This window comes from Zingiber officinale, chromosome 11B (genome assembly GCF_018446385.1).
Source record: "Zingiber officinale cultivar Zhangliang chromosome 11B, Zo_v1.1, whole genome shotgun sequence".
In the NCBI taxonomy this organism is placed as follows: domain Eukaryota; kingdom Viridiplantae; phylum Streptophyta; class Magnoliopsida; order Zingiberales; family Zingiberaceae; genus Zingiber; species Zingiber officinale.
Genome location: NC_056007.1, coordinates 77171429 through 77186731, shown reverse-complemented (window position 1 = coordinate 77186731; position 15303 = coordinate 77171429). Strand labels below are relative to the sequence as shown.

The 15303-nt window shown below is 36.7% G+C and overlaps 1 protein-coding gene across 1 annotated transcript; it reads right to left on the bottom strand.

Moving 5' to 3' along the window:
- Positions 1 to 387: 387 nt before the first annotated feature.
- Positions 388 to 11697, bottom strand: LOC122034622 (GPI mannosyltransferase 2-like). The gene is made up of 11 exons (XM_042593937.1): positions 11084 to 11697; positions 10856 to 10961; positions 10475 to 10567; positions 10193 to 10388; positions 9907 to 10082; positions 9504 to 9748; positions 8806 to 8993; positions 7672 to 7912; positions 2495 to 2700; positions 2153 to 2409; positions 388 to 551 (listed from the first exon to the last, which is right to left on the bottom strand). Exons 1-8 carry the CDS (start codon positions 11424 to 11426, stop codon positions 7742 to 7744), a joined length of 1518 nt encoding a protein of 505 aa, XP_042449871.1. The 5' UTR covers positions 11427 to 11697; the 3' UTR covers positions 388 to 551; positions 2153 to 2409; positions 2495 to 2700; positions 7672 to 7741.
- Between the last annotated feature and the right edge of the window lie 3606 nt (positions 11698 to 15303).

Genomic DNA, 15303 nt, shown 5'->3' with positions numbered 1-15303 from the left:
TGATATTTCTCCAGAGCCAAACTACATCATGTTGAATTTTTGTATCTAACTAAGGGATTCAAGATTTAGACTGTTTGAAAACATTAAATATGTATAAATAGAATTTAAAGGTGTGACGAATAGATTAAAGTCCCAAGAACTTCTGGCATAAATTATTTCAGCAAATTAATAAACAAGAATTTCAAAGACAAAAAAAAAAAATCTAGATGATTCTAGGATATAGCACTAATTGTTCTAAATTTTTAATATGAATATAAGAATATATAGATAAGATAAGACTAAAACCACTGAGATTTCCTAATAAAAATAAATAATTAAAATAGACTATAGCAGCACTTCACAAACAGCAGAATTTAAAGTTTGACCAAAGTGTATAATATATCAAGTTAGATGTTACCTGAAACCCATAGAACATAGTGCACTGCATTCCAGAAGCAAGAAGAACCATCCGACTTTCATGAGTATAGACATACCAATTGAGACTAAATTGTTTAGCCTCCACCAACCGAAGAGTATTCATATCAGCTTCATATGACAGCATGTTTATGCCACTGTTAATGTTTCAAGTAACACAATCAAACGTATGTTTGCCCCCTAGACATACAAAACACATTTGTTTAACAGAACAAATGTTAAAGTCTATACAGTACTAATTTTGAACAAAATATGTTCACACACTCCTATTACAACTTTCATCATCATGAAGCTAACAAGGTCCTAATTATTTGCGTTCGGCTACATGGATCTTATCCTACATATAACTTTGTGCAAGATTATACAATTACTAATATCCAAATCATTTAATCAATTTTTCAATGTATTAACTTACTTTTTTTGGTTTCATCTACTTCTTGCATCTTCAACTCTAATGATTCAATTCATTTAATTATAGAGTCCACTGGTCGCCACCTTTAAAAAAGTTAATGCCACCTCAACCTATTTTCTCTCAATTTATTCACAATTCGAGAAACATCTCATTGGTTCAAGTAGTAGTATTTTTTATTTTAATTTTCATAATAACCTCACACATTCATGTATTCTCATCTCTGTTATATATCTTCTTAATGTCCTAATTATCCAACATTCTAATTCATAAAAGATAAAAGCTTGTACCAGTCCTGTAAAATTTTTCTTTTACCCTAAGCAAATGCAACACTAAATGATGACACAAGACTCCAGAAGCTCCTACCCATTTTAACAACATTTTTATTTCAGTGACATATCTTCATCAATATCTTCTTGTTGTTGAATAATACTATAATAGACTATAATATCTAAGAATTTTATTAAAAGAAAGTTCATGTTCAAACTTCAAACATCTTAACTATTCTCTTAATTCTTTTCTTATTAATTATTACTAAAACTACATTGCATATACTCAATTTCAATTCTACTTAGTTTATAAGCAACAAAGCCCAACAGCAACCACAAGAACAATAGAATAGAGTGGTGGTAGACGGTGAGGCAGCGTTGATAGGCCACAATTTGCTATCTCAAGACATTGAGCAATGGAGGCACAAGGAAAAGGAGGAAGAAGCTACTGAGGAAGATTTGCCACCACAGGAATCAAACTCGTAGGTTCTCCTGCGATGACCTACAAAGAGTTAAGGTGGAAGAGGAGAATTCCAACAATATAGAAGTTAGTGTTGCAACATGAAAGAAACAGTTGAGATGACTCTAATACCATGTGACAGAAATATAAAAAATATTAACCTAGATAATCCTTTTCTACTTTGATATATTATATCAATGATATATTTAAAAATATGAATGGGTATATCGTATATTTACAAGTGAGTCCTGCACAATGGACCACTAACAACCTAAAACAATATTAAGTTAGCTGAACAAACAAGTATTTTAACGGATAATACAACATGAACGGATGGTATTCTATGACACAAGGTAACTTCAGCATGGAGTTAAACTTAGTCGGTCAATTTTAGTTACTGCAAGAGAACAACAAATAATTACAATTCTACCTGCATTTACTAGCCAGATCCATTTTGACTCTGAGTAGTAATGTGTTACCTTATTGAATATTATGCTGTCAAAATACTTTAATAAGATATTTAAAAATAAAACATTATAGAATAAAATGTGCAAATCAGCATTTGTAGCTACATTGTAATGAGTTTTCTGGTGAAACAACCTTGTCTTAATCAAGATAAGATCACAGGAGGGGCTGTCTGTCCAAAAGAATCCAAGTATTCTCTCAAGAGTCAGTTTTGCATATGTGACTAAATATCTGCCTGGATTCTCTATTCTTGAATTGTATCTCATGATTAGACCTATGAATCCCTATTAACTTTGCATCAGGGAATATCTGATGAATAAACCAGGTCCTCCACCAACAAAATCAGAACTGGGAGGATCCAACTGTGATGTACCAACTTTCCAGGACAAAACCTGTGATGTATAACATCAGAATAAAACCAGCATTCTCACAAATATTCCAGCAGAGCTGATCAAAGATTTAACATAATTGTATTACATGGTCAGATAATGGTGCCAGAAGCAACTTATTCCCATCGTCATGTCGTGTTCCAGGAGCATTGCATCGCAGGGGTGGGTATTGAAAGTAAACATGAGGGAGTGCACCAGAACCACTAATTCCCCCTTGAGAATGATCACCAGAAGCTTCTTCCGAGATGACATAGCTTAATTTAAGCTTAGAGCCTCTAGCCAGGTAGCCTGTCACTATATAACTCTTTGTACTCATTTACAGGTATATGAAGCAAACAATATTAGCAGAAAACTAAATTTTGAAACAGAACTTGCTCAATACACTTGAGCTTCAAACAAGTAATTTTAACTTAATCTTCCAGCTCCAAGGATGTCCAAGAGTTCAAGAGAGAACCCAAATAGCTTATCTAGCTGGTGAGTCAATTCTACACCTTGTTTATGATCTTTAAAACTCCGCCCGTGACGACTTAGTCATGGCCGGTCTCAAGCTCGGACAAAGGAGGAGGATTGTGTTAGGTTGCCGGCCAACGTTAAAATTATGACAAATATTCAATGAATAGATTCATTAAACAATTGTACTAATGGTAGGTTGTTCTCCTAGAAGAGCAATCTGGCTGAGGATAACGCGTCCGACCAACGCCTACCGCCTCGACCATTCGGGTGTACGGGTGTACCGTCGATGGATGCTGTGTTCGTGCGACTAATTATAGAACCCGATAACCATATAGAAACGAAATTGTAGTGTGTTAAAGAGGTTCTCACACATATATATGGAGAACAAATGATGACTAATAATCTAAGATTCGATGAAAGTACGGAACTAGATTCACTAGTAAAATGGACGGAGTAGTATAGTGATACGACAAGAGATAATGATGGCACAAATATAATGAATTCTTAGTTATGGTTGGTACCGCATACAAAGCAAAAAAAATAAACGTAGAGTTCAGAGAATGAACAAAGGGAAGCGTAAGAGTACAAGACGATAGAAATAGATAATTTAGCACCCTTAGTAAGAAATTAGGCGAAATGACGATTCAGACCTGACCAGCAAGGTTTGGTTTTTGGGACTGGATGAAATATTACAAAAACGTGCTCGCCACCAACGATGTTTTAACAGAGAGAAGATCGCCGGAGTTTGAGATATGGAAGGTAGAGGGTAGATGAAGGTTACGGGGTTATGAAAAACATGAAATGAGTGAAATAATAACTTATATTAGATTTTGTATATAGACCTGATTATTAGCAATCACATTTTTTAGTAAAACACTTAATTCGACTTTCTACGTCGTAAGGACTATGGTTAGGAAGAAGGCCAAAGGTAGTAGAAGATTTCTAAAGATTGCTCCAAGAAAGTTGGTATCGCCAACGTATGTATCATAAGCTATATACGAACACAAAAAATGGTACGTGAAAATTAAAGGATTGAAAACAAATATATTCAATGGAGGCGGATAGAGGCGTAGGAAATCTGGCTATGTGATTCTACAGTGATATGGGATATCGGTGATTACAATAATGATGTGGAACTATAGCATAGCAGTTAACCTTTCGGTGGTTCTTGGTCTGAGACATCTGCGGTACGAGTAAAGAGTAGAAGGAGAGGAAAAACTAAAAAAAAAATTTGTAAGAATGTATAAAACCAAAAAATGAGGAAAACCCAAAAATGAAGAAGAGAACGATAAGAATCTGTTTAAGGAGCTAAGTATATAGCTATGTAAATTTTGACAAATACGAATAACATTATATGAGATTAAAATAGTAGGGAAAGAAACATTTTGTAAATAAAGCAAAGAGAGAGGAAGATAAAAGATCTTATCCAACACAAAAATATATTAAAGGACAACAAACTAGGGGAGAAATAAAAAACCATATTTCACCTTGAACTTTTAGGTTTAGTATGATCAACTTAACTTAGGTAATTTAAGTCAACTAACATGATGCAGCGTGAATTTAAAATTATCGAGAGTTTAAACTTCGAACAGAACAAGATAATGAACAAGAAATTTGAGCAGAATTAAATGAATTATCATAATTGAAATATCGACAGTGAATATCTCGGTCTGTGTTGAACGCTAAGGAAACTTTGAGAAACATTTGAACTTGACCAAAATGATTACAAAATATTTATAAAACGACGACGAAAATATTTGATCAATTGAGAGGATATGCAGGTATAAGGAATGCATCGCGAAAATCTACGTAAACATAGTTATCGTTATAATAGGCAAAACTTTGCTTTGGGAAAAATTAAGAAAAAGATTAAGCGTTGACGGTAGAATTAATTTAGGTTTAAGATATACAAATAGAAAACATCTCTAGACATACAATGACGAAAAAAATCGAGCGACGAAAATCTGTATGATGAGTCTCGACTTAGAAAAGAAAGATATTCTAAGAAAGGTGTTAACGTATATATATTTAACTAGATTAACGTATACGTCAACTATCAGGTAATTGTAAAGAGGGGATGCATAGGACAGAGTAACAATGAATCTCAGAGATTCGCTCTAAGTCTAGTCACAAGCATTACACTTACGAGATTCGAACTCACAAGGATCGGAGGAGGATCGCGATTGAACGAGTTGATGGAAAGTACCATATTCTTAAATTATTGCTTATATTGTGAAGAACTAAACACACGGAAGGAATAAACGAAACTGTAACTCAAGTAATGGGGACTATTTTAAATTTTAGGTTTGAAAAGGTAGAAACACTAGAAACACTGTAATAGACTGTATTATAACGACGATGTATTAGTTTACAATTATATAATCGAGAAGGTTTATTGTGATGGCCTGCCTTCAGGTTTATCTACATGTATACTAGAAGCAGAGGAAATGTTGTTTCAGCCTCATAGCGGGATTCTGTCTACAAGATGAAGTTGTCGTCAAATGTTGAGCGGAAGAGTCAGCGCTGATGTCTAAAGAAGCGGGATAGATCAGTAGTACCTCTATACCTCTAAAACCTTGAAAATCTTAGACGCCTAAAGGAAAACTGGATATGGAGTCTACACTTCGGCTATGACGACTTTACGTATATGTTAATGTCGTGCTATACGACTACGCAGAGGTACGGAGGTTTAGGTTGGAGTCGTCGAGAATCTTAGGAAAACAAAATGGCAAATGCATCAGATCTACAGGACGGACATTAAGACGGAAGTACTTACTGCTAGGGAGAGATCTTATATGCTGTGCGGTGGGACGAGGCAAAAAAGGGCGTACTCGGTAACTCCATGGGCAATCAATAACAACACGACAGAACAAAAAATAGTAAGTTACCAGTTCGTATAAAATGGTATAGTTGAGCGTCATGGCTCGTGGTCGAGTGGGAAAGGAGAGGGAAGCCATATAGCTGACTAGTCTTGCAGTGGGATAAGCTAAAGCTTCGATCTTAGCAACAGATCATGAGAGAAATGAGAGGAATGCTATATAAATAAAAGAGAGTTACACTGGGCAATCGTCAGAATGATCATGATTCATAATCAAGAAATGTTTTTAATAGTAAATTATAGCAATTGCTGATTAATGACATCACTTTTATGACGATGAATCTAAACCGTACGCCTAACACCTGCACAACACACTGACTCTGACATTCGTCTGAAGAAAACATTAATTAATTACCACAAAGAGAGAACATGCCTACGACCAATGATGACTAATTTTACGAAAGAAACAGATGAATTAATTAGTGCTGCCAACCCAACATGAGATGAGATTCTCATTTAGAGAATCTCGATGGAGCAAAACATAAAGGATCTAGTGTTAGTTCGAGATAGCGACAAATGAGGTTCCACAGAAGTGATTTAAACGGAGAGAAGCTACGGACTAGGAGCATTTTGGATCTGACAATGAAGTTTCTCTCAACTAAATCACACAAACTGTAAATCATAGAAAACTTGAAATCGAGACCTCACCGTGAGGATCAGAGAAAGCAATCAAACGACTGGATGTTAGATGAACTGAGTTTCACAACTGTGAGAGAGAGAGAACGCGCCAAACCCCAATAAAACCATGATTGAACTGCTGCATCAGAACAGATGGAAGGGCGACTTTACGTTTGGGAAGCAGATGGTCCTTTATTTTTATTTTTTTTTTAATTTTTTTATTTTTTATAAAAATTAATACATCTACTCGACCAATAAATTTCAGAGATTTATAAATTCCACAATACAAAATCCAAGGGTGCAGTTGAGAAATTCTAAAGTAACTTGGGGGAAAAAAGGAGAACTATCATGGGAGCAACAAACCGAGAAGAATTCAGGAAATAAACAAGTGACAGAAAAAGAGAAGAAATGGAAATTGAAGTGTAAAATCAAAAAAAAAAAAAAAGTAAAATGATAATTTAGAGTGAATTTATAAAATTTAATATGTAAATAATATAGCAGGTGTGCGGGTAAGAGGTGCATGAAAACAGAACCCTATATATATTCTGTCATTTGAACTTCCAACAATGTCAAGGTGCAGTAATGCGAACATCTTAGTCTTATATTTTAAAATATCTTGCAAAAATTAGTGCTCAATTTCACTTATTACAACACGCTGGCAAAAGTTTTAAACTGATTAAATATTGCATTTGTATGATCACATATATGCAGCAAAAAATACACTCAGCCCCCGACCATGGTGTGGTGGCAAAACATTTGATGGATTCATTGAATACCATGGTTTGAAACTCAACTAGGGCAAGCACAAATTTTACAGTGAATTTTTTACAGTGGAGATCCATTACTAGGCGAATTGCTGCGAATGCTTCCAGATTTATCCGGTGGATGAATTTGGGGGAGGGGCGCTCACTTGCAGGACAGTCCGTAAAAGTCTTAACAAAAATAAATATTCATAACTTATTGAATGAGTTCACTAGAAGGCTGAAAGTTTTATGCATGTTCCTAAACAATTCGGATGAAACCAAGGGAGTTGAGTCGTTAAGAACAACAAATTGCTCTTCCGATAGTTAAACCAGGACCTTGGAACCATGGTTCCTTACGTTGGGGGAAGAAAAGCATAGCACAGGTTTTAGAACACGGTTCATACAAATGGGAAATAATTAAACAAAATCATAAATGTCAACATTGAACTCAAAGCCTGTTAGTTACTTGAAATATAATAAAACAGAAAGAAAAAAAAATTACAAAACTGAATATCCATTGTGGCTAATCTACATGGAAATGTCTGATGATAAATTTTTGATATTTACTCTTACCTCATATGAGCCTACAATTTCCAGTCAAGCACATAAAATCAAAGAGAGCCATTGCAGTACTGCTGCTTCTTCAAGTGAAAGGATAGAAATTAGAGAAGAGCAAACTGCCGAGGAGGACATAACTGACAAAGTAAGCACAGATAAAGCAGCCCACTCTTCTGGAGTTGACCCTGTTTGAGACTAACAGGTGAGATGCAAACCAGTATATAGGAGGGCTGGCTGACAAGAAGCGCGTTGACACCTGGAAGAGAAAACATGTTCTAGGCATTTGAGGAAGTCTAGAAATTCGATGAAGAGATACAAAACTAAAAACTTGTTAAGTAGTATCCAACTGACTCATTTTCGATAGCTTAGTTTTTCGACAAGTGATTAATAAACTTGATCTAAAATTCCTATCTCAGTAAATTGAATGATATAACCAATTGAATAAGTCCACATGTGATTGAGCCCATCTGTCCTAATCCAATTAACACGGTGAGAGGATTATTTGTCTCCCACATTATTGATTCATAAACATTATTGACCAAAAGCCTTAAAATTGGAATCTAAACTTTATTTCAAATCATAGGAACACACAACAAGTGCACAAGACTTGTGAAGCCCCTTCCAGTTTAATCACTTTGAATTTATTCTTACAATAACCTTATCAATTTCTCCTTGAATTTGCACCATATTCAAACTTAATAGCTTGGAGGATTAACTCAAAATGCTTAACCACAGGTAATTTGAGGTACTTAAATAAACAAAATATTGAGTACAAAATCTTATGAAAAGGATATCGATGTACATAATGTTGAAAATTAAGATTAACAGTTGCTTGAGCTGGAAGGCTTTCTTTTTGTCTTTTTAGTAAGTTGTGGGATATAATATATAACAAAATTTTAAGATTCAAATAGCTAGTGTCGTCTAGTATTGTTAGATTTGAGTAATCCAAATAGTGCTAGTATGAATTTAATATAGTTGTTCAGTTTTTATTGCCTTGTCCATCTAGAAGGAATTATCCCTATAAGTAAACATCATTTGCATCTGTTCATGCTTTACTTGGGGTGTCATCTGGAGCTTTTTTCATTTAAGTAGTCATTTCATCAAACTCGACAGTGCTAAATGGAAGGTATAGATGAAACATAAACTGACCTGTACATGCATCACGAAGAAGGCGGTGAATGTCAGAAAGGCCAGATGCAAGATAAAAGGAAGAACTAAGATCAAGTCAATTTCTTCTTTTGAATGAAGAATTTGATCAGGAGACTTATGATCTTCTGAACACACTGAAATTTTCTGTTTTCTTTCTTGCTGCTTTCTCCGCTTAATCTTCTTCTTAGCTGTAGAAGTTGCAAGTATTGCAAGACTTGTCAATGAAAGCAAAACTAATTACAAAAAATGTATACAAAAAGCAACTTATAGTATTAAAAAGCCACGTTATAGCTGCTCTTGCACCTTGACTGAAGCATTTGTGTGATATCTACAGAAAATAGTAGTAGAATTTGTTCTCCAACATTCATTAACTACCAGAAAATATATGGATGAAAAAATGCAACAAAAGAAAAAGGTTGATCAAATAATCAATTATCTTATGTACCAGAAGATAAGACAATTATCACTTCAGTAGATTCAAACTTCTGTTTACATGGAGGGGTCAATGGACAATGGATGTTCAAACATAAAGAGTGTATTAATCACAAACATGTTAGACGATAAATAAACGTTCTAGTATTTACAAACTACATGAAATCCCTTTTATTTCATGTACAATAGTTATGTAAAAGAGTTAAACCACCAGCATATCTCACACAACTGGGATTACAAGGGCTAAAAAAATTGAGAATTAATACCTTGACCATTATCATAAGACATATCATTTGCTGAAGCATGGGGAGCATCTGAACTTTTATTTGATTCAACTGACTTTGACACAAGAGTAAAATCATTTTTCTTGTGCATATGTAATGGCTGAAAAGCTTCATATAGTAAATTTGAGTAAAGAACAACTGAGCCAATAGCCAGAGATAGAGTCGGAGATGCGAGAAGAAAATTAGGCAACTGTTTTACTTGAAAATATCTAAGGAAACCTACTCCCCTGGTATCAACGAAAAGCAAAAGATTCAGTTACCAAAACGAAAGTCAGGAAGTGCAAGTAATGATGTAAACCATTTCAAAGCAGAAAAAATTAATCCTCAGACAAACTCTTGAGGCCAATGTTGATAGACATGCATGAAATAGTTTAGGGAGAAGTACCAGTAATGACTTTGAAGAAAACCATATAGAAGAGGGACTCTCTCATTGCACCAAGGCCTCGAATCAGTTGAATTACCACCTAAGCAGATAGTGAAGTATCCATATGCTTGGAATGCCAGAAATGGCACAAATACTAAAATAGATTGTATGGCTCCAATCAGAATCGCCTGTGCTGCCTACTTAAGGAAAATAAGTATACCAAAAATCAAATTCATTGCTATAACAAACTAATGAAATACACAGAGAGAGGCTCAGCCATTTAATAGCATCGGCAAAGTGATCTTACGAGCAACTTCTTTTTATGATTGATAGCATCATAAGCGTGTCTCAGTGCCTGAAAACAGAAATAACCAGCATTAAGTGCTCCATTTGACCGAGCTGAACCAGAGAGTGCAAGCAGGAGGATCGCCACAGTATTTGCACCAGAAAATACATAGTTTATTCCCCCAAGTGAAAATAAGGCATATAGACTCTCTGAATAGCTGTCAAGGAAATATCTATCATTAATCAAATGGAAAATCTAGAATAAGAAAAATAATCTGAAAGATCACATGAACAAGGGCCTTACATTGATGAATAAAAAATTGATGCTGGGTTAAAGCAGAACAAAACTGATGCTCTTAATGCAGACGCTGTGTCTTTTAAGACTATAACTGATACCCTGTAATCATGTAGCAAAGACAGTTAGCATAATACAATTTGTCTCGTTTGACTAACATTGCACAGAAAAAAAAAATAGTTAAAACAAGTAGATCAAATGCCTACGGAAGAAAACTAGTTTTTAAATTAATGATCTTTGAGATACTCGAAGTAGATTATTACGTTGAAGACTACAGAAACAAAAATGGATGAATGATGACAAATCCATATAGGTTCTCAAGAAAAATTTCTCACCTATAGAAAAGAAGAATCAAAATTTTAGAAGTGATCATGAACAAGTCTAACTTACCTATAGAAGAAAACTGCAGCAAGCAAAAAGGCAAGATTGTTCAACAGATAACCTGATATCGCCAACACAGCTCTGTACCCAATTATCGGTACCAAAGGAGCAAACACTACAAACCGAGAAAAGGGAATAAACAAGTCATTGGACAACAGGATAAATCTATTTCCTTTGTATCAAAGTCTAGGTCTAGAGTTTGAAGAAGAAGAAAAAAAAATCCAAATTTGAGCTCACCGGATCGAGAAAGTAGGACGATGCAGGCGGGAAGAAGAGGGAGGAAGGCATACGCCTGCTCGTACTCGTAGCCACACTGGGCGATCCGGAGGAAGAAGACACCATCCCAGACGACGCTGGCCTCAATCGCTGCCCCTAGCCGGGGCCAAAGTACGGCTTCCGGCGGTTGGTCACGGGCTGCGGTACTGAGGCAGCTAGGGCTGAGGGAGGCGGATGTGTCATAGGAGGCGAAGAGGAGGCGCCAAAAGGCGATCAGAATCAGAAGGCTGAGCCTCGACAGGAGAGCAACGCGGATCAAGAAGCACTCCGCCGCTCTCTCTTCGTTCTTCTTCGCCATTGGCATTGCGTCGGAGCCGAGATCGAGCTACCTTCGATCTTCTTCGCGCGTTGCTCTCGACCGAGCCGGGGAGACAGCGAGTGCCGTCTAGATCTCACCGTGAGGGTCAGAGAAAGCGATCAAAGGACTGGATGTTATGTTAGATGTACCGTTCAGCCGGGGGACTCAGCAACTGGATGAAATCAAAATAGGGGGTTTCACGGAGAGGGACAGTGTGCGACGGCTTGTATATCACGGACATGGAGCTTGGATACCAATGCTAGCTTTGATGTGAATTGTGTCCAAATGCTGCAGAGGAATATATTGGTGGACGAAAAGGAAGCGGCAATTTATCAAAAACATGTACTACGGTTAATGTATTTATCAAAAAATGTATCACAGTTTTGTATTTACCAAAAGGCGGAGTTTACCAAAATCAATCCCCAGATTACCCCTCTGGCTAACCTGGCAACCGCCTTTTTCAAACATATTTTTCCAAGCATCCAAGCCGAAAGTAGAATAGAAAAATAATTTGTGGTTCGGATACACGTCTTCTCACCGCCTCTTTCTCGTAGTGGTGTTATAAACTCAAAGAAAAAAATACGAACCCTACGCCACATCGCCGTGGTGGTAGACCGCCAGGTTTATGGTATGTAAGCGTAAGAGTTGCTGGAGACCAAGGACAAATTAAGTTAAGTTAGGAAGAAGGACAAACTTCGCAAGAGGGAAAGTGAGTAGAAGCACACATTTAAAGATTTAGACATGTATGTATGGATTTTTTTACTATAAAATAGGTAGTGAAGGTAACAAAAAGTACACCATTTGTCCGTGAAGGGTGATGAAAAAGTGGTATTATGGTTAATTTGTCAGGTGATAATAATATTCAATAACACCAATTATGATGTAATAGAAGACTTAATCGATTTAATTCATGTTAGTCATGTTGATAGTTAAGTTCGGCTAGGGTTTAGCCGGGCTCCTAGTTTACAGAAGTATCGCCCAAAAATCGGTCACGCGATCGAGCGTTACGATACACATGGCTAGCCTAACGTAGCCTCGATATATATCGAGATCGTGTATCGATAATGTGTTAGTGGTTAAAACTTGCTTTACATCGACTGCCCTAGTTTTGAGTAAAATTACAATTTAACTACAAAAAATGATTATGTAGTTGCAAATTTACTAAAATAGTTTTTTAATTTATTTATCGTGATGATCATATAACCGACGAAATTCTATACGAGATACGGAATACTTTCTAGCAATACACGCAGATAATGTAGAGAAGTATCCGTAACAAATATTCCATCATCTTCAAAGATAATCAGGTGAATAACACAAACAGAAATACAGCACTTCACATTCGATCTAAATAAGAAGCTAGTATTCAAGAAGATGAGGTTCAACCCGCAGGCAACACTTTTTGATTACTACGAGCCTAGTCGAGTGAGGAGGAAGGTATAACCTAAATGGAGAGGAAATGCAATACATGATATCATGATATGAGATTACAATGAAATATCTCAAGAGCAAGATAGTGACTTGTAGGAGGAGTTCTCAATAACTCCATATATTCTAAATTTATCGCTCCAAAGGCCAATCAAGAGGCAATGAAGATGAATTTTCAGGATGATATTTTCACCTCGACAAGAGTTCAAGAATCAACAGAGCATGCCATGGTTAAACATACGAGATATATGAACCCAAAAATAAAGTAAAAGCACGCTTCAATCAACCGTATGGAGAGAAGTGGGTGGGTTCATTGTTACGAAATAAATATATAAAGGAACACCAATGTGGCACCATTAGGAAAGTGTCGATCATCACATGTCTTCATCCTCGTAGCTTAAGAGCAATTTCGCTAATGAACAATACAAAAGTGGCATGATTATAGCGTATATAAAAGCTGTGTTCGGAGTGACCATATCCTGTAAAAGCTAGCTCGAGAGAAATGAAGAAAGTTGAGATTATGATCTGCTATAGAGATCTTCCACTATATCTGCGCGAGTTAAGAGTAAGGGATCCCGAAACCTATGTTGCACTACACAGGAATGGGATAATCAGTTCTAACGATGCTTTTGGGGTTTTGGAGTCAGAGGGAGAGTATTTAGGTCTTATCTACGTAAATTAATTGGAATTGATGCCACACACCCAAGAGGCAAATATCCGGTGTGTCATATGGCTACATCATTATGACATGTCCTCCCAAAGATAGCCTTCGAATCGAACGAATGTGGGTCTCGTGAGTTGGATCGATACGAAGAGATTCTTTAATGTCGATCCAGTCAATAGTATAGTATGACAGACATCGTGGCATTAGCGAAGAAGCATATACCCCATCGCCCATCATGTTTTTGCCACCACATGTCTTGCAATATGGTAAATGTATAATCGCGGCAAGAGGTTTAGGGTTTTTGGGCCGCCGAGAGCAAACACAACACTACACAATATGATCTCATAGCCCATCCTTGAAAACATCCGACGCTGCTCATAAGTGGCCTAAAAGACCTAAAAGACGGGCTAATGCACACTTTAGTGGGAGAAGGTACACAATGCCACCACCAAGTGTAGAGAGTTTAAATGCTGTTCAAGGAGGAACTCCGATAAAATGTTAATTGATAATACCGAAAGGTAGCTCAATGGTTCAGACGAATGGAGGAAGGCCAAAAATGGTATGTAAGCCGACACCTCATGCTACCAAAGAAATGCAATCAAGGAGAGAGAAAGCTAAAGTCCACCCCTACTCTCAATCCGAAATGGAAGTAGAGACACGGGTGCTTCATACATTGTTGATTCGAGAAAAAATAAATGGGGAGTTTCAAATTGTGTGATTGGCTGCTCATGCAAATGGCCATAATTCTAAGAACATGGATACACTCCCATATCGAGAGCATTACTTCATTCACATAATTGGAAACGACATACATGGATCGATTATTACCCTCGTCAAGCAAAGAATTTTGGCCTAGGTGTCAACAACATTATACATGTCCACGAGCCTTGTAGCGGTAGGCGAAAGAGCAAGGATCGAGTCAAACATAATGGAAAGGTAAAATCAAAGAATGCAAAAACTGCCATAACGGAGGACCAGCGCCACACCTAGATCTGACCGAGAAATTGTAAATTCGAGGTTGAGGCATATGTTTTGTGTATGTAAATAGGTTTTCAAGACAAACAGCTGTTAAAAGTGATGTTTCTGTTATATATGTTTACGGAGTATTTAGTTTGTGGTTATGCTTAGGTAGGTACGAGAAGTGTAAACCATATGTAAATAATACTTCACACCATATTCTCAGGTCAAATAAAACATACATTCAACATTCGTACAAAGTCACAGGTGAAGGGTGTGTACACAAGGAGTGTAATTCACCCCCAAAGGAAAAGAACATCTGCCCGCCATGCACGGAGCCATCAATAATCGTAGAAAATACCATCTCCGCCGACCTTCACAGGACTTGATTCGGGGAATTATGATAGGGTCAAAAACCATGGACTGACACACCGGATTGTCAGCCGCTTAGTGGTATTCGAGTTGCAAGGACTCGTAATCCGTGGAAAATAATTTAAAATCGACTCGAACGATACGCCTGGATCGTTTAACGACGGCCCCGATATCCAAGCCCAAAGTCTTAGCACTTATAAATCGGCGAGCCATCATACTATTTATAAATGCTCGACACCATAAATACCATCTCCCACCAAGACTTTGACTTGATTTTATGAAAATCTGCAAATCGGGGTTTTGGTCAAACCCACCGATGGACACACCTGATTGGACCTTACACGTTATTGAGGTGGTATTCAGTGGCAAGACTCGTAATCGTAAGCAAATAAATGTTTAAATATTTATAGGTGCTAGAAAAAAAATATCACCGTCGGGGCGACATGCTGATATCAGCTAACG

Bases quoted from the DNA above. Each gene is read 5' to 3' on its own strand.
- LOC122034622 (XM_042593937.1), bottom strand. From the start codon at position 11,426: ATGCCAATGGCGAAGAAGAACGAAGAGAGAGCGGCGGAGTGCTTCTTG. The intron at 10,962-11,083 runs GTGAGCTCAAAT...CTCGGTTTGTAG, and splicing joins CGTCCTACTTTCTCGATCCG to TGTTTGCTCCTTTGGTACCG. The intron at 8,994-9,503 runs GTATTAATTCTC...CAACTTCTACAG, and splicing joins GTCTTATGATAATGGTCAAG to CTAAGAAGAAGATTAAGCGG.